The following is a 27,947-nucleotide window of genomic DNA, read 5'->3' as shown; positions in this document are numbered from 1 at the left end:
GAGGAAAAGTAAGCCATTTATTAAGGACTGAAATTGATCAAAAGAAAATTACACAATTCATAAGGTATCTTTCTTCATTGGAACTTCTATTCCTTCCAATGCATTTTGCTGTTAAAAGAGAGAATAAGGGGAGGGTTAGACCCTGTGGCACACATTTCACACTCTTATGGAGGCACAGGACGCAGCATTCCTGGACGCTATTTGAAAAGGGATCCAAGATGGACTAGAGACTAGAGAAACTATGCAAAGCAGCCAGACTGCACACAAAAAAAGGGAGGGGGGATGAGAGACACCTGCAGGGAGAAGCGGAGGTCATGGAGTCCGTGGGACAGAAATGCAGCCCCAGAAAGGAAGGTCAACACTCAGAGAGGGAAGGGTCCCCGAGGAAAGGCTACAGCCAGATCCTGGGCTCAGTTTGATCTAAGGAGGTGCTGGTGATGAGAAAGGGAGGGAGCCAATCAAGTCAGGTATGGAGTAGAGTGGCTGAAGTGGTGGCCACGTGAGGACCTGGGATATCTGAGGTGGGACTATTCACTCATTCATCTGTCATTCATCCATTCGATAAACACGTATGCACTGAGTACCCACTGAGGCTTGCGGCCGAGAGGAGGGCCAATGAGGCCACGTCTCAGGAGCCAGAGAATTTCAGGGAAGAAGGGAGTTCTCATCAGCATGAAATTCAGCTGCGAGGTTCAGCAGGAGACGGATGGACAATGGCCAGATGGAACCAAAGGGTGGACACAGAGCCAATGCCTGGAGAGATGCTGGGGAGAGCAGGTGCAGACACCAGGTGGGAACGAGCAAGAGAGATTACAGGGAAACTAGGGATAAACTGGGGTGGGGAGCCCCCTGTACAGTAGATCCTCGTTACTCACAGAGATTTGTCTACTGGCTGGTATTTACTCGTAAAGTGAAAGTGAAAGTGTTAGTTTCTCAGTCGTGTCTAACTCTTGCGATCCCGTGGACTGTAGCCCACCAGGCCCCTCTGTCCATGGGATTTTCCAGGCAAGAATTCTGGAGTGGGTAGCCATTCCCTTCTCCAGGGGATCTCCCCGACCCAGGGATTGAACCCATGTCTCCTGAGTTACAGGTAGATTCTTCACCTTCTGAGCCACTTTTTGAGTCATTCTAGAATGTTCAGAGTGAAAAAAATCACACATTCCCCAGTGAACTCACATGAGGCTGTTTGCCCGGTTTTGACTCTGATGCTATAAACAAGTGTCCTCTTGGGTTTACTTGGTGCCCTGTTTTTTGCTTTTCTGTGATTTTTGTTGCCGATTTTGCTATTTAAATTGGCCCCCACATATAGTCCTGAAGTGCTGTCTAATGCCCTGAGCATGAGAAGATCGTGCTGTGCCTGGTGGAGAAAATACATCCATGAGATAAGCCTCCCTCAGGTATGAGTAACCGTACCATGGCTGTGAGTCCCATATTAATAAATTAACCATATGCATTAAAAAAGACATCTTTCAACAGAGGAACACATGAAGGATGCATACAGATTACTGGACAAAATGTGACCAAAGGCTCATAGGAACTTAACCCTGTATTTCCCACAGGAGAGATGGTTCAGGGTTCACTGATTCAACTTTTGCAGCATCTTTGTAGCACATCACTACTGCAAGTAGTGAGAACGCACTATGTTTGGTGGGGTAGTCAGTAAGCACGTGCAGGGGATGAGTGTCATAGCAGAAGGTGAGAAAATCTAGTTTTCCACCTCCAGACACTGACTGGGCTCTTCTATCTTATATGGGAGTCTGGTTCTCCCGATGGGTAGGCTATCTTGGAAGATCATGACAAGAGGTTATGACTAATAAGCCTGATTCCTGAACATTGAAATCACTCAGCAGTCTTACTGTGGTGGCTCAGGTTTTTGGGTCACCCTCTACATATGCTTCACCCAGCACATCACAAATATTTCTTAAACAAATGACCCTTGAGGTTTTGCCCCCTCATGCTATTTTCTAAGTGTGGAGATATTAACATGAGGTCAAGTATTGGAGGAAGAAAAGGAGGCACTTTGGAGACAGACACACAGACAGATGGACATCAGGAACTAAATCTCAATTCAGCATCAGCTTTGAGAGGAGGGGCCTCCATGGCCTCAGTTTTGTCTTCTACAAAACAGAGGTAATATTGATGACACTTCACTTGGATGGTTGCAGGATTTAAATAAGGCAGCATAGGTGGAAAGGTCCAAACACAGACCCAGGCACCCTTGAGAGTTCTGATCGTTGGTGTAGGGCCAGGCACAAAGCGGGCATTTGATGAATATTTGTTGGACAAAAGTCAGGAGACTGATTTTTCTGCAGTTATTGACAAAAGATCCCACCAATAACTGCCTCCTTTGCTGCTCTTGGCCATATAGGGTAGGTGGTGGTGGTGGTGGGTTAGTCGCTTAGTCATGTCCACCTCTTTGCACTCTCACAAATTGTAGCCCACCAGACTCCTCTGTCCACGGGATTTCCCAGGAAAGAATACTGGAGGGGGTTGCCATTTCCCCCTCCAAGGGATCTTCCTGACCCAGGGATTGAACCCAGGACTCTTGCATTGCAGGAGGATTCTTTTACCTCTGAGCTACCAAGGAAGCCTCAGGATAGGAATTCCACACTAATCCACACTGCAACCTTAAGGAACGCACATTGCAACCTTAAGGAATGCGCATCGCTCACGTGACCATGGTTTGGGTGCAGACAGTGTGGTTTGTAGTCTTTGGACCACTGCCTCATGCAGAAGTCAGAAGTAGGCCAGCTGTGGAGATCAAGAAAGTGTGAGCCTCTCAAACAGATTCCTTTCAACATGAGAGCTGGGACCTGCTTTTCCCCATTCCTATTTCAAAGTAGCAAATAAGAAAAAGAGTCTCAGACCTCTTTGTTGAAACACTCTCTTTCACGACCCACTCCTACAAATTAAATAAATCTTCTAGCAGTCTGAAAGAATCCTAGAACAGTGGTTATTAAATTACAAAAATACATCCTCAGCTCCTCATTTGTTCCAGAAACTAAGCCAGGCTCCAAGGATTCTGATTCTAGATGAACCAAAGGCTCTCTGTCTCCAGATACCTTTCCCCACTGGAAGCATGTCATTCACAATTTGAAAAGAGTCCTCTTGAATTTGGTCCTGCATTGGTTCATTCCTTTCTTTCAACCTGAGGGAACTCATTGTATTAAAGACTTTATTTTTAGCATTAGGAACTAGACAAAGGATATGGTTATTAGTAACAGTACAGACATATTATTAATCATATTTTCTTGTTACTAAACTAAATAATAAGAATAACAAGGTAACACAGCCGCAAGGAGGTCATGGTCTAGAGGGGACAAAAGTAAAAATAATAATAATCATAAATCTTTGAAAAACTGAGCCCAAGGGGTTGAAGGACTACGTCATCGTCACCCCTCCTAAAGCAGCAGAGAAAGCTCAGAACCGGACTCCAGACACGGTGGACTGGCCTCCTCACTGGGCCCCCTAGGCAGCCTTATCTTAAGACTGTAGGGATCCTGCCCTGCTGAGGGTCATGGGAGTGCAGAGTTATAACTGGGAGGATAGGTAAGTTCAATGTCCAGGCCAGGACAGCGCATTCGCCCTTTGGTGTGTATTGCCTTTAAAGAGAAATTTTTTTAAGTGATTAATTTCTTTACAGAAATTGAATCATTATATATTTGGCTCCCAAGTGGTGCAGTGGTAAACAATCTGCCTGCCACTGCAGGAGATGCAAGAGACCCGGGTTCAATCCCTGCATCGGGAAGATCTCCAGGAGTAGAAAATGTCAACCCTCTCCAGTATTCTTGCCTGGAAAATCCCATGGACAGAGGAGTATGGCGGACTACAGTCCATGGGGTCATTCAAAGAATTGGATATAACTGAGTGCGCACACACACACACACACACACACACACATATACATCCAGTATAATCTTTATATATATATAATATATATAATCATTATATATATAATATAATCATAATATGTATAATACTATATATTATATAATATGTATAATATAATATATAATATAATCATTATATATATATACACATCCAGTACAATCATTAATAAATAACATACAGTCAATCCATTGAGAATTGTATTTTCTCCCCTTGAGAATGTTCTGTAAAGCAAATGATATGATTTAAGTTTATAAAAAAGGAATCTGATGAGTCTGTTTCTTTGTAATGAGTACTCTCTTGATCTCAGCCTGAAGCTAGTTTTTATTTTTAGGATGCGCATAGATTCTAAAGAAAATCTACCATTTGCATCTTTCATTCTATACAGCTTCACTGGTAAATTTCTCTTCGATTTTAGTGAAATGTCAGTTGACCTCTTTCAAATTCTGGCAGTTAAAAATTAATCACACTAAGCTCAGCTGACTTTTTTGATAACAGAAGCTCAATATCCAAAATGAAAAATTCTGTCATCTCAAAAAACAAAAAAAAAAGTACTTTCTGCTGCTTGCTGAGTGCCTGGCTCTGTGTGGGGCCCTGGGAGATGCTGGCAATAGAAGTTATCTCATCCCTTCACTGGGGGACCTGGGGAGTCAGATGGAGCCGAGGGGAACTGGGTAATTGCAGTGCCCTGTCATGGGGACTTCAGTTCAGTTCAGTTGCTCACTGAGGTCATGTCCTGCTCTGCGACCCCATGGACTGCAGCACGCCAGGCCTCCCTGTCCCTCATCAACTCCCGGAGGTTATTCAAACTCTTGTCTATTGAGTTAGTGATGCCATCCAACCATCTCATCCTCTGTCGTCCTCTTCTCCTCCTGCCCTCAATCTTTCCCAGCATCAGGGTCTTTTCAAATGAGTCAGCTCTTCGCATCAGGTGGCCAAAGTATTGGAGCTTCAGCTTTAACATCAGTTCTCCCAATGAACATTCAGGACTGATTTCCTTTAGAATGAACTGGTTGGATCTCCTTGCAGTCCAAGGGACTCTCAAGAGTCTTCTCCAACACCACAGTTCAAAAGCATCAATTCTTCGGCACTCAGCTTTCTTTATAAGCCCAACTCTCACATCCATCCAGGACCACTGGAAAAACAATAGTTTTGACTAGATGGACCTTTGTTGGCAAAGTGATGTCTCTGCTTTTTAACATGCTGTCTAGGTTACTTTTGAGCAAGCTATGGCTTTTCTTCCAAGGAGCAAGCGTCTTTTAATTTCATGGCTGCAGTCACCATCTGCAGTGATTTTGGAGCCCAAGAAAATAAAGTATCTCACTGTTTCCATTGTTCCCCCATCTATTTTCCACGATGTGATCGGGCCAGATGCCATGATCTTTGTTTTTTGAATGTTGAGTTTTCAGCCAGCTTTTGCACTCTCCTCTTTGACTTTCATCAAGAGGCTCTTTATTTCCTCTTCACTTTCTGCCATAAGGGTGGTGTCATCTGCGTATCTGAGGTTATTGGTATTTCTCCCAGCAATAGGTGAGCCCATAAAGGGACATTACTCTGACTTGGGGAGACCTGTAAGTGGGCATAATGCTGAGCTGAGCTGAGATGTAAGTGAGGAGGAGGAATTAGCCAGGTGGATGTTCCAGGTAGGTCTTCCCTGGTGGCTCAGATGGTAAGGAATCTGCCTGCAATACATGAGACCCAGGTTCGATCCTTGGGTTGGGAAGATCACCTGGAGAAGGGAATGGCAGCTGACTCCAGTATTCTTCCCTGAAGAATCTCATGGACAGGAGCCTGGTGGGCTACGTCCGCGGGGTCACAGAAGGGTAGGACATGACTGAGCAACTAACACTTTCCCTTCACTTTTTCATGTTCCAGATAGAGGTCTCAGCAGAAGAAACTGCAGGCATTCTAGTGTCACAAGAGCTGCAGGGCTGGTGGTCATGGGAGAAATGAGGCTGGAGAAGTGGGTAAGGGATGGACCACAAAGGCCATTGCGTGACGCACTAGGGAATTTGGACTTTGTCCTGAAAGCATACAGTGTTATGTAAACTTAAAACCTGTGACAGCCCAGGCTTCATGATTAACTTATGTGTGTCTGTGTGTGAGAATGAATGTTCACTGAGTCTATAATTAGATCCAAAAATTCCTTTTAAATGTGACTTCATCATGTTCCTTTAGTACTTGTTAGTTTCTCAGTCATGTCCAACTCTTTGTGCGATCCCACTGACTGTAGTCCAACAGGCTCCTCTGTCCATGGGATTCTCCAGGCAAGAATACTGGAGTGGGCTGCCAGTCCCTTCTCCACTTGGGAGGCTTTAAAAAGACAAAGCTGCCTTTGCTCCAGTCCCTGGTAATGGGGAGTTTATTAAACACATGAGTGAGACTCAGTGGTGCCCAGTGTGGGTTTGCAAAACCAGGGTTCAGTCTCCAGCACCAGGGCAAATGGGTTGTCCTTCCTCTTGGTTCAGGGTCTGTCTCTACCTTGTCCTATAAGTGAAGGAGTGCATGGGGTTTGCATGGAGAAGGGTCAGAATCTCCTCTGCATTTCCGGATAAACCTGAGGGCCACGTGCAAGCTGGACAGTGTGGAATCAGGAGCTGAGGCAAGATGGCATGATGTGAGTGGGGATGGTGATGCAATGATGGGCTAAAGCCAGAGAAAATGTGTGGGCAAAATCTATAGGATCAGACCTCTGTGGATGTTGGGAAAAGATGAAGGGTAAAGATGAGCCAATGATTGTATAACCTATGATGGGAAAGAATCTTTTAAAAAATAGATACATGCGTATATAACTGAATTACTTTGCTATACATCTGAAACTAATAACACACACCATAAACTGACGATACTTCAACAAAAATTTTAAAGAGCAAATGACACTATAAAATTTTGAACAGGAGAAAATTCAGTGGGTGGTTATGCCTCTACTAAGACTGAAAAGGAGGCTATTTGAGTGTCAAGTGCTCAAGGATGCTTTCCACAAATGCATGCAGTGGGCAGTTAATGTAAGAGCCTGGATCTCAGGGTACAGCGAAGTGAGCAATGTGTATTTGGAAAGCGAGCACGTGGAAGAGGTAACAGAGGAGGGAAGAACTTGGTGAAGGAGATAGCACAAATGGACATCAGGATTTAAACGACTGATTAAGAAAAGGACGGCAGATTAGACATCAGAGATTTGAAGGGCTAATATCCAATTGGCAAAAAGCCAAAAAGTGAATGGGAGGTGGGCAGGTAACAGCAGCAGTCTTGAACCACAATTTTGTCAAGAAGTTTAGGGCTTTCCCAATGGCTCAGCAGGTAAAGAATCTGCCTGCAATGCAAGAGACAGAGGAGACCTGGCGCAGGTTCCATCCCTGGGTCAGGAAGATCCCGTGGAGAAGGAAATGGCAACCCACTCCAGTATTCCTGCCTGGGAAATCCCATGGACACAGGAGCCTGGTGGGCTACAGTCCATAGTGGGGGTCGCGAAGAGCCTGGTACGACTGAGTGACTAAGTACACACACATCATCATCATCATCAAAAATCTTATCCAGCAAGGAAGGAGGGAGAGACGGAGGCAGCTGTTAGGGTGAAGAGGCTGGGTCAAAGAAAAGGGCCATTCGGTTTGTTTGCTGTTTAATTTTTGCTCTTAAAGTGGAGAAATGTGAACACTTTGACAGCAGCACAAACAAAAGCCACGGGGAAAAGAGTGAAGAGACAGTTGAGGATCAGGATCCGGGAGGAGAGAAGAGAAGGTGGGAGGTGAGATGGGAGCTGACGAGTGGACTGCAGACATTTGGAGGTGCAGGGGCAGCAGCTATAAGGCACTCCTTCCAATAGCTTCTATTTCTAATTATGCATGTTTTTAGCCGTGTTCCCTTACCTCGAGGTTGTCACTCAAAGCCAGGGTTTACCCTTGCTCTGGGCCATGGGTTCGAGTACCTTCTATTTCCAAGAGGAAAGTTTCTTCTCATGTCTGAAGACAGAAAGGGAATGTACGGGCTCTGTCATTCACATCTAGACCTCAAACAACGCAGACTGCGTGACTATACATTAATGAGAAGGACTGTGACCAGCACCACCTGAGCCCCTACTGCCAAGAGGCTCCCCAGGAACACGATGACCTCATCTTCCTTGTCAGGCCTCCCTCCCTCTCATCCGCATGGTGTTACAGCTGAACGCATCTCCGTAAGCCCTCGAGGGCAGGGACTGTCACATTGATGCCTCAGTCCTCCGTGGGATCTGCCCGGGGCCTGTCACACACATTTGTTGAATTAAATTGAATTGTCGTGTTCAAAGCAGTCTCTGAGATGGCTGCTCATCTGAGTCAATGATGGTCCCAAAGCCCAAAATGTTTTTAGAATTCAGCTCTGGGATAATCTTCCGAGGAATATAAAAAGGACCCATCACATTAATTTATATCCACATACAACTTTTTTTGTCCCGGGTGACATTTTCCCAGTGTGGTAGACAGCCCCCAAGATGGACACCTGGTGGTCTTCACGGTCAGTATGCTCCCACATCAGACCAGGCTTAGTGAGCGTGGTTAATAAACTAGGCAGAAGTGCCTCTAGATCACTTTCAAAATCAGGGAGCAAAAGACTGTGTGTCTTGGATGCTCTGTGGCTTGTTCATTCCTCTCTCTCTCTCTCTCTTTCTCATCATGTTCCTGGCAGAAGTCAGTTTTCATGTTTTGAGGACACTCAGACAGCCCTGTGGAAAGGCCTGTATGCCAAGAAACCAAAGCCCTCAGTCCAATAGCCCCAAAGAACTGAGCCCTGCCAACCACCACTTGAGTAACCTTGGCAGTGGGTCCTGCAGGCCCAGTCAAGCCTTCAGATGAGGTCTCAGCCATGGTCAATATTTTCCCTGCCACCTTCTAGAGACTCTGAGCCAGAAACCCCCAGCTAAGCTACTGCTGGGTTCCTGACCCAGAAACTCTCAGAAGATAAACGTTTGCTGTTTTAAGCTGCTAGGCTGTGTGGTCATTTGACACACAGCAAGAGATGGACATGAATTTGAGCAAAACTCCAGGAGTTAGTGGAGGACAGAGGAGCCTGGCATGTTGCAGTCCATGGTGTCACAAAGAGCTGGACACAACTGAGCGACTGAACCACAACGATAGATGACTAATGCACCCAAGTTGGCTATTAATCTAATTGAATTTATTTCCAAAATTAAATCCAAGAGCACATGCTTTCTACCACTACAGAGACTCCAAAGAATGGGCCTTAGAATCCGCAGGTAATTGCAAAAACAAGTGTTCAAAACTGTTCTCAGTAGTGGTCACGTTGTCAGAATAACTGTATTTCTTTCAAAGTGGCACATTGAAGGAGGTCTAAACTTAGGCACTTCTTATAAGCAAGCCTCATATTGTAAGCTTTAGTACTTCAGATAAATTGGGAGTAAGCTGAGGGATGGTCAGACATTGAGTGCAATGAAACATTGATACCTGTGCTGTTGTAATAGAGAACTCTGATCAGAGAGTAAATTTCACAGTTTTTCTGGAAAGCAGCCTGGGAAAAACAGAAGCTTCAGAGTCTGACAGATCTGTCTCTAGGTCCTGTGTCTGCCACTCTCCACCTGAATCAAAGTTCTACATTGGCCGGAAACCATGAACAAGTTACAGAAGCTCATTAAGCCTCAGTTTGCTCAACTACAAAATGGGAAGGAACATAATGTTCCCTGTCGAGATGGTTGTAAAGCTGAAGGAGAAAATTGTCAAACAATTAGTAGAAGGTGAGTATTTTGTGTCACAACAAACATCATGAGTTTTTACTCACTTCTGTGAAAGCAGATAGTACTCCTGGTTTAGAGAGCCATCATGAAGGTTAAATGAGAAAACTGATTGTAAAAGGGGGAAACTAAATAACTGATAGCTCTGTCTGCTTGCTGAAAAGTACCGTTGAAGGTGTAGGGTAAAGAGGAGCTCATAAGAGCTTGAGATTTTTAGAAAATGTTGCAGACTGGGACAGGAGGGAGGGCAGTGCTAATTTTCTCAGCCTGACCTGATACTTTGAATTCTGATAAATTTCAAGTGAAATTTAAAAGCCTCAAAGTCAGCTTTTCAGCAATTTGCAAAACAAGTTTATGCAGGACTGTTCTTTTCATTTTCCTTTAAAATATTTTGTATTTCATGGGTTTATCTCCTATGATAAGGCTTCAGCACAGTCTGGCTTGATCAGAAGAGGATGAATGGATATCTGGCAGAAGAAAACAGGACCACTTACCACGTGACCGTTCGTAAAGCGGCTCACCTCTGGATCTGTCAGGAGTGAGGCCTGTAACACAGTAATAGTCATAAGGCAAGTCCCCTCTGCCCACTTCTGGAATGTTCTTTGATTTTATTACTGATGCCACAAATACACCTTTTCCGGCAAGGAAGCAGTGGAAAATCACCACAGTTTCACTGCCATCAGCTCCAATAGGGAAAATCCTCCCATTGACCTATTTTATCAATAGGTAAAAATGGTTTCTGCTTCCCTGATGGCTCAGTGGTAAAGAATCTGCCAGCAGCGCAGGAGATGCAGGAGATTTAGGAGGCTCTGGGTAGATCCCTGGGTCAGGAAGCTCCCTGGAGGAAGAAATGGCAGCCCACTCAGTATTCTTGCCTGGAAAATTCCATGGACAGAGGTACCTGGCAGGTTACAGTCCATGGGGTCACAAAGAGCTGGACGCAACTGAGCACACGTGCAGAAATGTTTCCTAAGCCGTAGAACACTAACCTGGCCCGACTTCAAATGAGAGACTGCTTATGAAGGGGCAATGAGAGCCCTCCCTCTCTCAAGAAAGATTCTTAAAGGGATGGTCAGCTCTGGTGACATGGCTGGAGGATTACAGACTTCAGCCCCAACCAGTCAGATGAGGCCTAGTCCAGATCTTTCCACACATGCATCTTTGCATGTGCGTGCATGCTCAGTCGTGTCCAACTCTTAGTGACTCCATGTAGTATAGCCCACCAGGCATCTTTGCCCATGGGATTTTCTAGGCAAGAACACTGGAGTGGGTTGCCATTTCCTCCTCCAGGGGATATTCCTGATCCAAGGATCGAACCTGCATTTCTTGCATCTCCTGTATTGGCAGGCAGATTCCTTACCACTAAGCCACCTGGGAAGCCCATGTATCATTGCATACCTGAGTCCTAAAACTGGTCTTGCACCCAGGAAGGAACAAGCATGTTCAAGTTGGGGGACCCTCTTAGGGTGAGAACCAGCAACTGTCCTGCCTAAGTGGCAGAGATGTTAGAGCTGTGAAATGGAAATATGTCTGGAAAGTCTCAGCATAAATGAAAAGATTTGCCTAAATGAAGAGTTGTGTCATTTTTGCCTACTGTTAAGAAAGGAGCAAAAGCAAATGTTTATTTTCCATAATTTCTGTCATTGCACAAAGCTTATATAGAGCTATTTCCAGTTCTAAATGACTCCCCGATAGAGAGCTTCAATATAAAGTTAATTCATGAAAAAAATATTAAAAAGATCTTAATATTTAAAAGGTTTCAACTTACCAAGCGGGTAACTGTTTCTTGATCCCAAGATATCCCCAAAAAACATCTAATTCAGGCATCAGTATATATCAGCACATGAAAGAGAAAAAGGAAAGACACTGCAAAATATGCAACTATTAACTGGAAGACTCATACAACTTTTTAATGAAATAAGGCGATAAGCTATATTAAATAACTTTAATTAATGTATGGTTTTCAAAGTATTGGTGTTTAGTCACTGAGTTGTATCTGACCCTTTGTGACCCCACAAACTGTAGGCCTCCAGGCTCCTCTCTCCTTGGGATTTCCCAGGCAAGAACACTGGACTGGGTTGCTATTTCCTTATCAGGGGGATCTTCCCATCCAGGGGTTGAACCCAAGTCTCCTGCATTGGGAGTGCTGAGTCTTAACTACACTGGGCCACCAGGGAAGTCTGATAAACAACTGGGCTTCTGAAGCAAACTCAGGGATACATATCGAGGCCTGTCCCCCTCTCCCTAACTCCACTGAACTCTACCCCAAACCTCCTGCATTGTCAGGCAGGTTCGTTACCCTTGAGCCACCAGGGAAGCCATATGTGTCTAAACAAGTACATGGGGAAGAGCAACTTACATGAACTTTAAATCATCTAAAAAGATTTCCACTAGATTCAAAATGACTCCCAGATGTGGTCCAGAAAGATGGAACTTCACTACATGGACTTGCAAATAGACTTGAGTTCAGGTCAAATTTGGGAGTTTTCTTTCTATGAAGTCCCCATATGTGTTCAATAGGAAAGGTGTGCACGAGTAGTCTTCATGAAGCCACTAAAAGCCCAGTGAAGTGAAAGTTGCTCAGTTATGTCTGACTCTTTGTGACCCCATGGACTGTAGTGCATGGAATTCTCCAGGCCAGAATACTGGAGTGGGTAGCCTTTCCCTTCTGCAGGGGATCTTCCCAACCCAGGGATCGAACTCAGGTCTCCCACAATGCAGGCGGATTCTTTACTAGCTGAGCCACAAGGGAAGCTCATGAAAGCCCAGAGTCACAAAGTAAGGTGGCTGTTTGGCTCAAAACCTTTCTCCCAGATGTCTGGGCCACCTACCTGTCACCCTCTCCATCCTTAACAGCCAGTAAGCCTGCTGGACTTTGTCAGAGTGACTGGTCTAGGAGGGGGCACAGTTCAGTGGGAGAAAGAATGACTTTTCAATAAATGGTGCTGAGACAACTGGATATCCACATGCAAAAGGATGAAGCTGGATCCCTTCCTAATCAAAGTGGGCCATGAATCTCAATGAAAGACTCATACAAACAATAAAAGAAAAAATAGATCAATTTGACTTCATTAAACTTTAAAACTTTTGCTCTTCAAATGGCACCATCAGGAAAGAAAAAAACCTTACAGATGGGAGAAAATATTTGCAATTTTGGGGGAACTTATATACAAAATATACAAAGAACTCTTCCTACTTAGCAACAAAAAGACAAATAACCCAATTTAAAATTGAAAAAGGATTCAAATAGACATTTCTCCAAAGAAGATATACGAATAGCTAATCATTACTCATTAGTGAAGTGAAGTCACTCCGTTGTGTCTGACTCTTTGTGACCCACTCTTTGTGACCCCATGGACTATATCCCACCAGGGTCCGCCATCCATGGAATTTTCCAGGCAAGAGTACTGGAGTGGGTGGCCATTTCCTTCTCCAGGATATTACTCATTAGGATAATGCTAATCAAAATCTTAATGGGATACCACTTCACATCCGCTAGAATAACTCAAATAAAAAGACAGACAATAACAAGTGTTGATAAGGATGTATAGAAACTGAAATTCTCATATATTGCTGGTGGAAATATAACATGGTATAGCTATTATGGAAAACAGATTGGCAGTTTCTCAAAAAGTTAACACATAAAGTTACTTTATGTTCTATAAATTTCACTTGTAGGTAAATATCCCAGATAAATAAAAATACATGCCCACACAAAAACTTGCACGTGAATACTCATAGCGTCATTATCTAAAACAGTCAAAAAGTAGAAACAACCCTAATTTTGATCAACTAATGAATGAATAAATCAAATGTGGTTTATCCGTACAATAGATTGTTATTCCACCACAGAAGAAGTACTGATACATGCTACTACATGTATGAACCTCCAAACATGCTGAGACAAACCAATCACAAAAGAACACATATTGTATGTTTCTATTTATATGAAATGGCCAGAAAAGTAACTTCATAGACAAAGAATATATCAGTAGATTAGTGGTTACTGAGGGCTGGAAAGAATGGGGTAAGGGAAAGTGTTATTGGGGTTTCTTTTGGGGATGATAAAATGTTGAGGATTTAAATAGCAGTGACAGTTGCACAGAAGAACATCCATTTCTGCTTTATTGACTATGCCAAAGCCTTTGACTGTGTGGATCACAATAAACTGTGGAAAATTCTGAAAGAGATGGGAATACCAGACCACCTGACCTGCCTCTTGAGAAACCTGTATGCACGTCAGGAAGCAACTGTTAGAACTGGACATGGAACAACAGACTGGTTCCAAATAGGCAAAAGAGTACATCAAGGCTGTATATTGTCACCCTGCTTATTTAACTTCTATGCAGAGTACATCATGAGAAATGCTGGGCTGGAAGAAGCACAAGCTGGAATCAAGATTACCCAGGAGAAATATCAATAACCTCAGATATACAGATGACACCACCCTTATGGCAGAAAGTGAAGAAGAGCTAAAGAGCCTCTTGATGAAAGTGAAAGAGGAGAGTGAAAAAGTTGGCTTAAAGCTCAACATTCAGAAAGCTAAGATCATGGCACGCGGTCCCATCACTTCATGGCAAATAGATGGGGAAACAGTGGCTGATTTTATTTTGGGGGGCTCCAAAATCACTACACATGGTGCTTTCAGCCATGAAATTAAAAGACGCTTACTCCTTGGAAGGAAAGTTATGACCAACCTAGACAGCATATTAAAAAGCAGAGACATTACTTTGCAACAAAGGTTCATCTAGTCAAGGCTACGGTTTTTCCAGTAGTCATGTATGAATGTGAGAGTTGGACTATAAAGAAAGCTGAGTGCTGAAGAATTGATGCTTTTGAACTGTGGTGTTGGAGAAGAATCTTGAGAGTCCCTTGGACTGCAAGGAGATCCACCCAGTCCATCCTGAAGGAGATCAGTCCTGGGTGTTCCTTGGAAGGACTGATGTTGAAACTGAAACTCTAATGCTTTGGACACCTGATGCGAAGAGCTGACTCATTTGAAAAGACCCTGATGCTGGGAAAGATTGAGGGCAGGAGAAGGAGACGACAGAGGATGAGATGGTTGGATGGCATCACCGACTCAATGAACATGAGTTTGGGTAAACTCCAGGAGTTGGTAATGGACAGGGAGGCCTGGCGTGCTGCAGTTCATGGGGTCGTGAAGAGTTGGACATCACTGAGCGACTGATCTGAACTGAACAGAACTGACAGTTGCACAATCTTTTGAATATACTCAAAACCACTGGGTGAATTGCACACATTAAATGGGCGAATTGTATGGTCTGTGACTTACATTTCAGTAACAGCACTATTTCTTTTTAACGAAACACATGACCCAAGCCAGGCCAATGGTAGGGATGCCAAGAAGTTAGAGGGAAAGGCTCAGTTTCCCCCTCAGTTTGGAGGATGTAAATCTGGAGTGGCTTAGAGTCTTGCCTCTTGCTGCAAGGAGAAAGCTCATGAGCAGTAAGAGGAGGGGGAGAAGGAAAAGATGAATGTGGCACCAAGAGTATTGACGGTCCCTAAATTGAGTCATCCGTGAGCACAACTCCTTCCATTCGTTCTGGGAATGTCAGCCAGGGAATTCTCTCATTTTGGCTTAGACCACTTCTAGTTGAAGTTCTATCATTTGAAATGGAAGAGAATAATAAATGAAATACTTGTAACTCTCCTCCCCCAAGTTCAGAATTCCTGTTCATTCTTTCTCAGTTTCTCCTTTTGGACTGTTTTGGGTCTCAAGGCTGAACTCAAGTCAAACTTCATCCCACCCACTGTATATCAGAAAGATTTGCCCAAAGTCAAGTCCATTCACCAAGCTACAGATGTTAGCATTGCAATTGTGTGGTTGACTGACGTGCCATATAGAAATTTTTTACCCTCTACATACTTCTCTTACAAATTTAAAAAATAAAAAAATACATGCTGCTGCTGCTGCTGCTAAGTTGCTTCAGTCGTGTCCGACTCTGTGCGACCCCATAGACGGCAGCCCACCAGGCTCCACCGTCCCTGGGATTCTCCAGGCAAGAATACTGGAGTGGGTTGCCATTTCCGTCTCCAATGCATGAAAGTGAAAAGTGAAAGTGAAGTCGCTCAGTCATGTCCGACTCTTAGCGACCCCATGGACTGCAGCCCACCAGGTTCCTCAGTCCATGGGATTTTCCAGGCAAGAGTACTGGAGTGGGGTGCCATTGCCTTCTCAATAAAAATACATAAAATATATTTAAATATAAAAATAATATTGAAATATTTCAAAATAATCAAAACCACCCATAATTTAAATATTTATTTTAAATATTAAAATATAACAATAATATAAAATATATTTAAATATTAAAATATTTTATAAAATACTAAAACTATAAAAATAATTAAAACTATCCATCATTTAAATATTTATTTGGTTAAGAGAGAATATTAACAATTTTAGAAATTTATTTTTTCAAACCTTTAACAAAGGTTTTATACTTATTATAACTATGTAGTGGAAAACCCAAGTTTTTTATATTAGAGACACTTTCTCTTACTGTATTCTTGCCAGATAATTTCCATTTGAGCTAAGTCTTATTTCATAATAAAAACTTATTTATTACATAAAATAAGTTATTTACTTGTATTAAATAAATAAGACATTTCATAACAATATTTCATAATAATTGGGATTTTTGGTCTTATTCTCTATTTTTGGCTTCCATCTTTCTTTACATTATATTCCTTTCTCTGGAAATTCTTTTACTATCTACATATGTTTTTCAAGCAGTCTTTATATTCATTACTCTGAGGGTTTTTTTTTTTTTCAGCTTTCTTTTATTCCCTACTTCCAACAATGATTTATTTGTTCTTTGTCTAAATTCATCCCAGTCGATTGTCTTTCGTGTTTGTAGTACCACCATTTATTTCACTGAAAGTGGTTAACAGCTGTCATCTAATTTTTCTTCCTGTTTCATATAAGAAATCTATTTTAGTGTTTCCAGGAATTACTTTAAACCTCCATCTGCTTTCTCCTCTTTCTTTCAAACTGCAGAATCCTTTAATTTAAGGAATTTTTTATTTGCTCATAATTTTTTACAGTTTCCTAATCTTTGAGGGAAAGCAACCTGGGAGTTTATTTTAAAAATTGTGTTTGTTTCAGGGACTAACTTTCTATCAGAGTCTTCATACAAAAGTTGGGATTGGAAGAAAAGTGAGTAGCTTTCAGTCTGCAATGAGAAAGTTGCAACAGGTTTGTGAACTGTGCAAGCCATCAGAGTCAACGTCCCAAATCGGAGATGGACGAGGGATTAAACTGGGGCCCACTTGTCAATTTCTACTGTGTTTAAGGTCACAGAAGAGCCGGCATCCCTCTCTCAGAACATTCACCACTAACTCCCAGCTCTCCCTAGCGTCCTCTCTCACTTGCCCTGCCAGCCTCCCAGTGCTCCTTCCTTACCTAGCTCCAATCTGTTCTCCGTCCACTCTATCACCTCCCTACTTATAATCCTCAAGTAGCCCCAAGCCAAGGACCCTGACGAGACCCATGAGGTCCACCTGGACCAGGCTCGTGTCCTCTGCAGCCCCACCTTCGGCCTCTCTTCTCACATTCTGCTCCCAGGTACAGTGGATTTCTGTCCATTTCAACCCGTCAGCTTAGCTTCCCTCACACTGAGGGAACTCCATCACGCTCTCCCCTGTGCTTGAAATCTCTCCCTCCCGCCCCTCCACACCCTGTGCCCTTCATCCTGAGGTCATCCCCCCTCTAGTTTCCCTGGAAAACCTGCTCTGCCCCACCCATCCTCCCACTGTGAGTTCCCAAAAGCCTGTCTGGTAGTCAGGGTAACCCCTGCTTAATGGACACCCCAGACTGGTCTACAAACTCCACAAGGGCCAGAGGTGTGTTTTTCTTGCTCCTGGTTATCTCCTGGCTTCCCCCACATAAACCACAAAGTCAACACAAAATGCTTGTGACATGACACCTGGTCCTTGTCACCTCTGCGTTAGCTTGGCCAGGCACCAGTGTGTCAGCTGTGAAGCTGACCTCACTTCCTGAATTCTTTACTGGAGTCAAACAGGAGGCCCTGGGCACCTGAACTAGCATCAGGGAGACAGGAAATCACTCAGAAATCACCCGGAGATTGAGCCCCGAACATTGCCAGTGAGAATGAGATCGATTGCTCAACTAAACATTTTTGCAAAATTCTCCTTATAACGGTAAAACCACCCCTGTGGTGTTGGAGAAACTCTTGAGAGTCCTTTGACTACAAGGAGATCCAACCAGCCCATCCTAAAGGAAATCAGTTCTGATATTCATTGGAAGGACTGATGCTGAAGCTGAAACTCCAATACTTTGGCCACCTGATGCAAAGAACTGACCCATTTGAAAAGACCCTGATGCTGAGAAAGATTGAAGGCAGGAGGAGAAGGGGACGACAGAGGATGAGATGGGTGGCTGTCATCACCACCTTGATGGACATGAATTTGAGCAAGCTCCGGGAGTTGCGGATGGACAGGGAAGCCTGGAGTGCTGCAGTCCAAGGGGTTGCAAAGAGTCGGACACGACTGAGCGACTGAACTGAATTGAAACAGGAGTTCCTCAGTCATGAGTGTCACTACTTCCTAACTCTAAAATGGACTTCCGTATTCAATATGTAAGGCCTGGGTCTTCCTGGTAGTCCAGTGGCTAAGACTCCATGCTCCCAATGCTGGGGTCATGGGTTCATTCTCTGGTCTGGGAATTAAGATCCCACATGCCAAACTGTGAGGCAATAAATAAACAGATAAACCAATATGTAGGGCCTGGGTATGTTCATAATAGAGAAACATTACTTTTATGTATAATTCTTGAAGTTGAAATTGAATACTCTTTTCATGTAATTTTCACCTTGAAAAAATGAATAAAAGCAGAGAAAGATGTTGTTCAGATTTGGCTTTGTAATGGTAGAAACATCTTTAAATAGCAGTGAAGGACAGATTATCCCATTATGAATAAACAAATATATAACAGCTATGATTTTATCCCAAGCTGGAGTCTAGAGGTTTCCTTCTCATATCATATTCTTCATATCATATCATATGTATCATAATAGTAAAATTTCTTCCTCAGTTTTATTGTATGTGTTTAATTATTGACCAAACGTCTACCCTTTATCAAGCATTGTCCTAAACAATAAAACAAACATTCCCTGCCCTCATGAGATACATACTTCAGTAAGAAAAACAGACAGTAAGTAACATAAATCCAAGTCAGGATTTTACATGTTACTGATTTCTCAGTATTATTGCAGATGATTATCAATGCAATTGAGGGGAAAAAGATGTGTTCTGTCATTTACTGAGCATCTGTTATGTGTTAGACTCTGGACCAGATCTTTTACATCCATGAACTTACTTGGTTTCCTCAACATCCTATTGAGTGGTCTTTATTACTGGCATTTAACAGATGGAGAAGCCTCAGATCATGGAGATTAAATATCCTGACCTAGATTGCAGAGCTGGTGAATGAACACTCATTTATCAAAAATGCCCCCCTTCATTCCACTAAACCAGAAAGGCAGTGAACTGCACACTTAAATCTAGAACTTTTGCTCATTGTTTTCTTAAGCTCATGTTCAAAATCTTAGAGAGGTGGGATTGGAAGAATAAAGGATAATGAGTGTGAGTTTGCAGGTCTAGACACTTGCCCAGGCACCTAGGTGATGGTCCAGCTGCTCTCACACACCTCAGAGGATGCCAAGCCCCTGCGCATACCTCCTCACTGCTGCTGGACCCGGAGCTGGAAGACCAGTGGCAGCGAACCCACACGTCCTGCACGCGCTCAGCAGCCATCCGCACGGTGCTTCTGCAAACGGCTATGGGCTGGAAAAGGAGAAATGGTGAGTTCTATGCCTAGCTGCTCGTGTAAACAGTTAGGACCTCCCCAAGAAATCAGGCAGCATCATAGGGCTTGGCACAGTGGTGCAAACAGAAAGGAAAAATTCAGTCATTTCATTTTTCCAACACGAATATTTCTCAAAACCTAAACAGAAGCAAACGATGATTGAAACATCTCTTAACCATTTGTTACCTTGCAAGTCCCCTGGAAAGTAAACATTCCCTTCCTGAGCACTGAGCTGGTTACCTTGCATGGTTTTCCATTAGAAATAGAATTGGGAAGATCCCTAAAGGCCTCTGCTCTGCTCTCCCTTGGTCTCAGATTTCCTTCAGATGCTAGTGACACTCGGGTTTGGGGTGTTTGTGAAACAGGGTCATGGTGAGAAGTTCCACGGAACAACAAAACAAAGGGTCTTCTTTTCAGAGTTGATATTGCTGTGTAGCAACACAGACGTTCATCACACCAGTGAAATAACAAAACCCTGAGACCCATAGAACAAGAATGCCTCGGAGAGTGAGTCTAGGGTGGTGGTGCCGGCCTGTGCAGGTGGGCTCCTACCCCTGGGGATAACCAAGCGTGGGGCCATGTGCTGGTCACAGGAGAAACAAAACTGACCAGGCTGCAGTCCTGACCCCCGTGGACCGCAAGCTGCAAGCTGGTTGGGGAGACGGATTTTACATTACTGTCAACTACAAAACATGCACCTCACCCCAGGAACACAGCTGGTGTTTTGAAGTCATTTAAGATAGAATTTGAAATGTCTCGGGGATTTTTCTTTGTTATCGGCCCCTTTGTATTCACTTTGCCTGGCACCATCATTATGCCCATTTTAAAGAGCAGAAAACTGAGGCAACAGGGTTACATGATTTGCCAGAATTACTCAGGATGGCAGACTCCAGAGCTTAAGTCCTTGACCACAGAGTCACACCACCCCCATCCAGGGAACAGCGTGGACACAGTTAATGGTGCCTCCGAGGGTGGCCGGACACCAGACATGGCCAAGGCCTCGGTGTGACTTTGAATCACTCCGGGTGATGGGGGAAGGCAGGGCTCCTTTGCATTTGTTTCCAGGCTGGTGGCCTTTGCCCCACACTCACCACGTGGTAGCCCCTCTGGAAGTCACAGGTGGCGGGGTCTGCCTCCGATTCCCTCCTGCACATCGTCTCTTGAATCCTGAACTCTAAGTCCATGGTCAAGCTGTCCTCGTCCTGGGCATTGACCTTCACAAAAACAAAGCGGAAGCTTGCTACAGATGTGTTTCTGAAGGTCACATGCTAGAAATGTTTCTCCCTGCACAAGAAGAAAAGGTGCCAGAATCTCCCACCACTAAAGCTTTCGATTGTCACAGCAATCGCCCAGTTCTGCACCCTCATTCTGAAGACCAGTGGAGGAAGCGCTCTATGAAAGTTCACCGAGGACTTCACTGAGACAATGGAACCAGGACGCGGGTGTCCTGACTCCAAGCTTCTTCTCATGACTTCTCTTTACCGAGTATCCTCATTATTTACCAATTCCATACTTGCAAACTTCCTAAAATGTATATTCAACCCCAGCTCAGTCCTGGGTGCTGTCACAGCCGCTCATGGACATACGCTGAGCAGCAAAGAACTTGAGTGGCCCGATGCACACTCTCCCGCCCAGGGGCAGGCACGGTGATACTCTCCTCCTTGTTGGTCCCAGACAGTACGCAAGTCACTTTTATGGTCCATTTTATGACATGTTTTTCTCATTTTCATGCTTTTCCTTGGTGATCTTGCTATTGAAATTGGCCCCCAAGCCTAGTGCTGACAAGCTGTCTAGTTTCCCAAGTGCAAGAAGGCTGTGATGTGCCTGCCGGAGAAAATACATGTGTTAACTGAGCTCCGTTCAGGCCTGAACTATAGCGCTGTTACAGTGTGTGTGTCTGTGTGTGTCAGCACACACACCTGTGCTCAGTCGTGTCCGACTCTTTGCGACCCCGTGGACTGTAGCCCACAGGCTCCTCTCTCCATGGGATTTCCCAGGCAAGAATACTGGAGTGGGTTGCCATTTCCTCCTCCAGGGGATCTTCTCGACTCAGGAACGGAATCTGTGGCTCTTGCATTGGCAGGCAGATTCTTTACCACTAACGCCACCTAGGTAGCCCCTACAGACCATTTACAGATGGACAATAAAGGGATGTTTTGCTTTGGAAACAGGCAACAGGCTCCAAGCTTGGGATGGGGCTGGGGTTCCTTGTGTCTCTTTCTGACACAGAATGAGGAAGGCTGATACAAGCTGAGTTCTCTGAAAGCAAGTAGGACTAAAAACTCAGTCTTGCCATTATTTCCCATCTTGTTTATTGATAATTTTTAAACATTAGATACTAAATATGAATCTCATTAAACAAGTAAAACCTCTTCTATCAGCTGGAGCGCATTGTTCACGTTCTTTGCCCCTGTGACCCCACACTGCCCTGCTCCCCCCATCACCTCCTCCTCTATTATGCTTCCACAATTTTCCTTAAAGCAATCTGATGGAAAAAAACTGGCAGGACAAAGGCGTAGTTTAAAAGATGCAAATGTGGGAGTTCTGAATACTGATCATTTTGTTGAACTGTGAGATTATTTTGCAACCTTTTTTTGCATCTCTAAGCACAACTCCAGAATATGGAGAAAAGCCTAATAGCTCGGCTTTTTCATTTGAATTCGCTTTCAGCCAATTTCTTCTCTGTATTTTTTGAAAAAGGTAGGACAACCCAAGCACTCAACAATAAGAAATCAATTGGAGAAAATTCCAAACCCAGCATTATGGCTGAAATAAAAATGCAGTACTTTATAATCAGTGTTACAGTGTGGTCCTGTTTTTCTTTAAAAATGTGTTTTATACCCACATATGAAGAAAACAAAATCCAAAAAACATCCAGACACGTGTTTGTAGTGGGTGTCTCAGAGGACTGAATAGTAGATGTTACTTTTGGTTTTTTGCTTCTTGTTGAGTCTTGTGACTCTTCATACTAAGTATATTCTGATTTTTTTATTCTTCAAAAAGAAATAAAAATATATAAGCCATAATAGGCCCATAACAATTCCTTTGGAGATTATAATGTTTAATATTATGTGTCCACTTAGCTGGGCCACAGCGTCCAGATCTGTGGTCAATCTTAGTCTGATTGTTTCTGTGAAGGTGTTTTTGGATGAAATTAAAGTGGTGGGCTTCTTGAAAAGCAGATTACCCTTATTCCTGTGGGTGGGCCTCGTCCAGTCAGTTGAAGGTCCAAATAGAACAGAGACTGACCTTTTCCTCAGCAAGAAGGAATTCTGCCAGCAGATGGCCTTCAGACTACCTACAATGTCAGTTCTTCCCTGGGTCCCCAGCCTGCTAGTCCACCCTGCAGACTTTGGCTGCACCAAGCCTCCACAACAGTGTGGGCCAGTTCTTTTTAATCAATCTCCCTGTCCATCTGTCTCTCTCTCTCGCTCAGTTCTGTTTGTCTGGAGAAGCCTGACTAACATAGAGATCACTTGGGTTTTTCAAGCTAAGCCCTTAAGATTGGACAAAGAATAAATCTCAGGTATAGCTGCCTAGAATAATGTTAAAGACAAAAAGCAAAAAATGCAAAGAAAAGGAAAGGTAAAAGTGGACAGGAATGGGCACAGACACAGAAAGGATCCCAAAGCTTCCATGGCTTTGCCCCGAATGTCCCAGAATCCATCCGATTCCCACCCTCCTGGCACCAAGGGTCTCAGTGCCATCACTGGTCATTGCCTGCTTCCCACAGTCACTGTCTGGGCCTCCTCCCTCGCATTCCACTGCAGAAACCTTTAAAGGTCTTCTCTCACTTTATTTAAAGCCCCACACCTACCCCCTGAAGGGGGCAGTTCCACAGCCGGAGGTTCTCCTCCCTGAGTCTTAGCTCAAATATGGTGTTTCCATGGATACATCTGCCCATCTGACAGCTGCCCAGCCTAGACCCATCCATCCATCCTCCTGTTTTATTTTCTCTACAGGACTCTCCACTCTCTGAGACTTCCTTCACTTTTTATGTAATTTCACCTCATTCTCCTTCATCCCCTTCTTCTCTCTCCCTCCCCTTTCTCTTCCTCTCTCTGCAATGGACTCTGAGCTTCGTGGAAGTATCAACTACAAATTGGCACTTGCCATCTACCTGTGGACTGTAGCCCACCCAGCTCCTCTGTCCATGGGATTCTCCAGGCAAGAATACTGGAGTGAGTTGCCATGCCCTTCACCAGGGGATCTTCCCAACCTAAGGATTGAACCCGCATCTCTTAAGTCTCCTGCATTGGCAGGCAGGTTCTTTACCACTAGCGCCACCCGGCAAGCCTGTTATCTATCTCTACAAAGATTAAATCAAGTGCTGCTGAAGCTGCTGACCTTCAACATCTCTTGAAAGAGTTCAGGGTAGAGAGCAGAAAGGAGGCACTCTGATAAAACTGGCAGGGCACGTCTTCAGAGACTTAGATAGTCTCAGGAGCTGATTTTAGAGCCCCATTCTTGTATCTCCTCGTTTCTAGAAAAGCACTAAAATTCTTCATGATTTTCATGAGAAAAATCCTGTTTCTCCTGACTAGCAGAAGCTTCATGAAACCAGCAGAAACTTTCTAAAAAATAAATGTGCTGAACTGCATGTATTCCCCCTTTACCAAAATCACATATATACTGCCCTTCCCTGCTATCTCTTTGGAGCAGTTTCTCAAAGCTTTTGAGGTACTGTCTCCAGGGCTGCAGTCCTCTTTTTGCCCCAAGTAAAACTTAACTCACAACTCTCAAATTGTGCATCTTTCTAAGTCAACACAAACGCAGTCTGGTCCAGCCTCTGTCTTCCTCGTCCCCAGCACAGGGTCCATGTCCACCTTGTCTTTCTCTGCTTGTGTCCATTGAAGGAACAGTCTGAATGAGCCCAGTGTTGAGGAGCAAGGAAATCTTCATGACTGAAGTCCCATTTCCCCACGTTTTCCCATCCTTTTCTAAACTTGGAGCCCAAGGGATAAGTTATTCAAAATCAATTGCAAGAGTATTTAATCCAGGTCTGCTAGGATAACCCAATGGTTCTTAAGCCTGACTACACATCAGAATGACCAGGAAATACATGAGAATGTGAGACCCACCCTCAGAGACTGGGACTCAATTAGTCACCCTCCGTCTTGGATGTCAAGTATATTTCTTTCTTTTTCGTTTAGATTCTTTCCCGTATAGGCCATTACCAGAGGCATCAGGAATATTTCAGTCTCTCAGGTGATGCTGACATGTAGCCAAATCAAGAATCACTGGGCTTTTGAGATTTTTTTTAAGCCGCACCATGTTGCAAGCAGGATTAATGCCCCCACCAGGGATCGAACCAGTGCCCCGTGCACTGGAGGTGTGGAGTCTTCACCACTGGACCACCAGGGAAATCTCATGAACCACTGGACTTATGAAGCAAACTCAGGGATAAATATCGAGGCCTGACCCCTCTCCCTAAGTCCATTGAACTCTACCCCAAACCTCCCACATATGCACAAACATGACAAAACCACTTATTTCCTTTGGACATATTCCTAGAAATGAAACTATGAGATCAAAAGTTATATTTGCTATTTTCAATGTTTAACATGTTTATAAATATGCTTAATGCATATTTCCAAATTACTTCCCACTTATTTCCTTTGGACGTAGTCCTAGAAATGAAACTATAAGAACAAAAATTATATCTGCTATTTTTAATGTTTAACGTGTTTATAAACATGCTTAAGGCATATTTCCAAATTGCTTCCCAAAGATAATTTTACCAAATTACCCTCTCTCTAGCAGTGTTTGAGATTTCCCTTTTCCCCTTCTCTTTCCTTTTCACCTTGTTATTTTAATTCTGATTTTGCTGACTGTTAGAGAGGTGACATTTTCTCCAGTACTTCAGGTGCATTTGTATTCCTTCTTTTGTGAGTTGTTTTGTACCCTCAGTGCCAGGGATCTGTTCCTTCATCTCTTTCCTGAACTCTTTGCTTGACTCTGAGGGGGAACTGGCATATTTGGGCCATCTTCAGGTCATTTGTAGAAGGCATGATTAACACGTACAATGAAAAGCAAAATGTGAACCACTTCTAAAAAGAAAGAAGCATCACCAGGACAGATGAAAAGGGGAGAGTTTTCCTTCCGTTGGGAGAAGAAGGGAAGTTTTCGTGGAAGGGACATGGCAATGGAACTTGGCCAGTGAATTTGAATAATGAGAAAAGGCTGGAAAGAAACAAGATTAGGCAGAATTCCAGAGAGAAGGCAGTCTACCTACTGGAAGTGGAGGGGCATCTCCTGCTGGTGTTCTCATTAAGAATCCCATACGTAAGTGTGTTTATTTGCAGGTGCCTGTGTGTTTGGGCTCAGATGTCTGATAGCAAGATGGCCCCATGTGCTGGAACGTGCCCTGGATGACGACACCTCAGGCTAGCTCATCTCCCCTGGCCAGATTTCCATGGTGTCAGTAACTGGTTCTCTCGGGAGCTGTCCTCAGGCTCTTATTCACTTAATTAACTACTAACTTTCTTCTGTAGCAAGCACTAGCTAAATTACAAGTAAATCTAAACTGTCCATTTGCAAGTTTGGCAAAAGGACACCAATACCCCCACCACCACCACCACCACACACACACATGGATTTCATTAAATGCGAAAGATGGAAGCCAATACAGCCAGTGTGGGAGGGAGGGGTTCTTTATTCCGTCCAGTACCCCTCCAGAAGGAACTCTCCCTTTGGCTCGGCAGCTGACCACATATATCTTCCAGGGCCCCTGCACTGCGAGAGGCAGGCCAAGTGACTGACTCTGTCTACAGCAGCCCAGTTCTGGGCAGGGTGCCTTGCTAAAGCATCATCTTCGTGACCTATGACCCAATTAGAAAAGACAACTGGGACCACTGGATAAATTTCCTGGGAATATGGAATGAGAAACTGAGCCATTTTCTGAAGAAGCAGGGTGAAGATGAATGTATTGATGTTTTATTTGGAGACTGGAGCTATGGAGCCAGGAGCTGTGTGCCCTTCACGGGAGGAGAGGGGACAAACAAGGTGAGAGCTAAGCTAGTACCCACGGCTTCCCCAATAGCTCAGTGGTAAAGAATCTGCCTGCCATGCAGGAGACACAAGAGATGCTGGTTCGATCCCTAGATTGGGAAGATCTCCTGGAGGAGGAAATGGCAAACCACTCCAGGATTCTTGCCTGAAAAATCCTATGGACAGAGGTACCTGGTGGGCTACAGTCCAAAGAGTCACAAAGAGTTGGACAGTACTGAGCACACATGCATACAAGTTGGTACCCTGCAGGGATGGGGGAGGTGAGCGTGGAGGTGGAGAGGAAGCAGTGGCCCTCTGACCTCTGCGAGGAAGCAGGCATTGCTTGGACCCCTGGTCCTGTCTCCTGGATTCCCAGGGTGGACTGGCTGCAAGGAGTTCTCACTCTCAGGACCTGGAACCTTGTAGAAGCTCCCCACCTCTCGTCTTAATCTTAACTCTGCTGAAGGATATTTCTTCTCCCACTTGCGGAAGACAACGTGCAGGCGGTGAAATCACCTGGGACCCAGCGAGGGGAGAGATGACTGCTGTCTAGTTTCTCATTTCCTTTGAAGGATAATTCTGTGTTTCTTTCTTTGACAATCACGGCCTTAGTCATCGGAAGCCCATGAAAATTCATCTTTTCCCCATTTCCCCAAGCTAACAGGAAACAGACGATTACCAAATTGACAAAAGAAAGTGGATTTCTTTGGCTCAAAAGCCAGAATTTATTTCCGGTAAGTATTAGGAGCAGAACTGCTGAACTTGAAAAAGCTTCATTTCTAATAAACAAACAGTTTTTAATAAACGTCTCAAAAAGAACCATGGAGACTTTGGGTCTAGAAGCAGAGAGTAACATCTGGAAACAGGAAATGAGGCCAGAGGGAAGAAAATTGCAAGAAGAATCAGGCATCTGAGGTAGCTTTGAGAGTTTTATGACAATTGTAATTAAATCCTTTCTCTCTCAAAAAAAGAATGTGAAAGAGATGAGTAGCTGTTATCTTTTTAAACTGGAAAATTTTTATGTGTACCCCCCAAAAACAACAAAAGGAAAAAAACAAAATAATATAGAGAAGATGTAACAGGCACTTACTCTCTTAACTGAGCTTCTGAACGCCCGAAACAGATAGGGGCTCAGGGACTGGGAATTCACTTTTGCCAGAGAGGCGCTGAGAGCCTCCTTCAGGGAAGCCAGATCATAGTCATACACTGGGAACCCTGGACATACAAGCACACAGGGACACAGTGAGTCAGCATGCAGGGCCCAGAGGTATGTCATTAAGGGCAGGCAGCCCTGGCCCCCGAGCTCCTTACCTGTACAGGTCCAGTGGTTCATTCCAAGGACAAATATCACCAACATCTTCATCACCATCGTCTCCATTATGGGGAGAACAATTTCAGTGCAGAGACAGGGAGATTGTCTCTGTGCCTTTGGGGTTGACCAGTTGCCCTGAAAGCAGCTGTTTATCAGTGTGACCTGGCCTTGTCTCTCCAACTGGAGCAGAC

The 27,947-nt window shown here is 44.1% G+C and overlaps 1 protein-coding gene across 1 annotated transcript; it reads right to left on the bottom strand.

Moving 5' to 3' along the window:
* Positions 1-27,874, bottom strand: SPP2 (secreted phosphoprotein 2). The gene is made up of 8 exons (XM_081485744.1): positions 27,756-27,874; positions 27,535-27,659; positions 20,546-20,668; positions 19,325-19,432; positions 11,373-11,418; positions 10,099-10,149; positions 7,752-7,844; positions 1-108 (listed from the first exon to the last, which is right to left on the bottom strand). Exons 1-7 carry the CDS (start codon positions 27,820-27,822, stop codon positions 7,762-7,764), a joined length of 603 nt encoding a protein of 200 aa, XP_081341870.1. The 5' UTR covers positions 27,823-27,874; the 3' UTR covers positions 1-108; positions 7,752-7,761.
* Positions 27,875-27,947: the final 73 nt, after the last annotated feature.

Source organism: Giraffa tippelskirchi, chromosome 5 (genome assembly GCF_054371585.1).
Source record: "Giraffa tippelskirchi isolate mGirTip1 chromosome 5, T2T-mGirTip1v1.2.pri, whole genome shotgun sequence".
Classification (NCBI taxonomy): Eukaryota; Metazoa; Chordata; class Mammalia; order Artiodactyla; family Giraffidae; genus Giraffa; species Giraffa tippelskirchi.
Note: the sequence above shows the minus strand (reverse complement) of the source record. Positions and strands in the feature narration are given on the sequence as shown.

Coding starts and splice junctions, on each gene's coding strand:
- SPP2 (XM_081485744.1), bottom strand. CDS start 27,822: ATGGAGACGATGGTGATGAAGATGTTGGTGATATTTGTCCTTGGAATG. Junction 20,669..27,534: donor TCAGAAGCTCAGTTAAGAGA/GTAAGTGCCTGT, acceptor GTTTTTGTGAAG/GTCAATGCCCAGGACGAGGA. Junction 7,845..10,098: donor GCTTTACGAACGGTCACGTG/GTAAGTGGTCCT, acceptor TTCTGTCTTCAG/ACATGAGAAGAAACTTTCCT.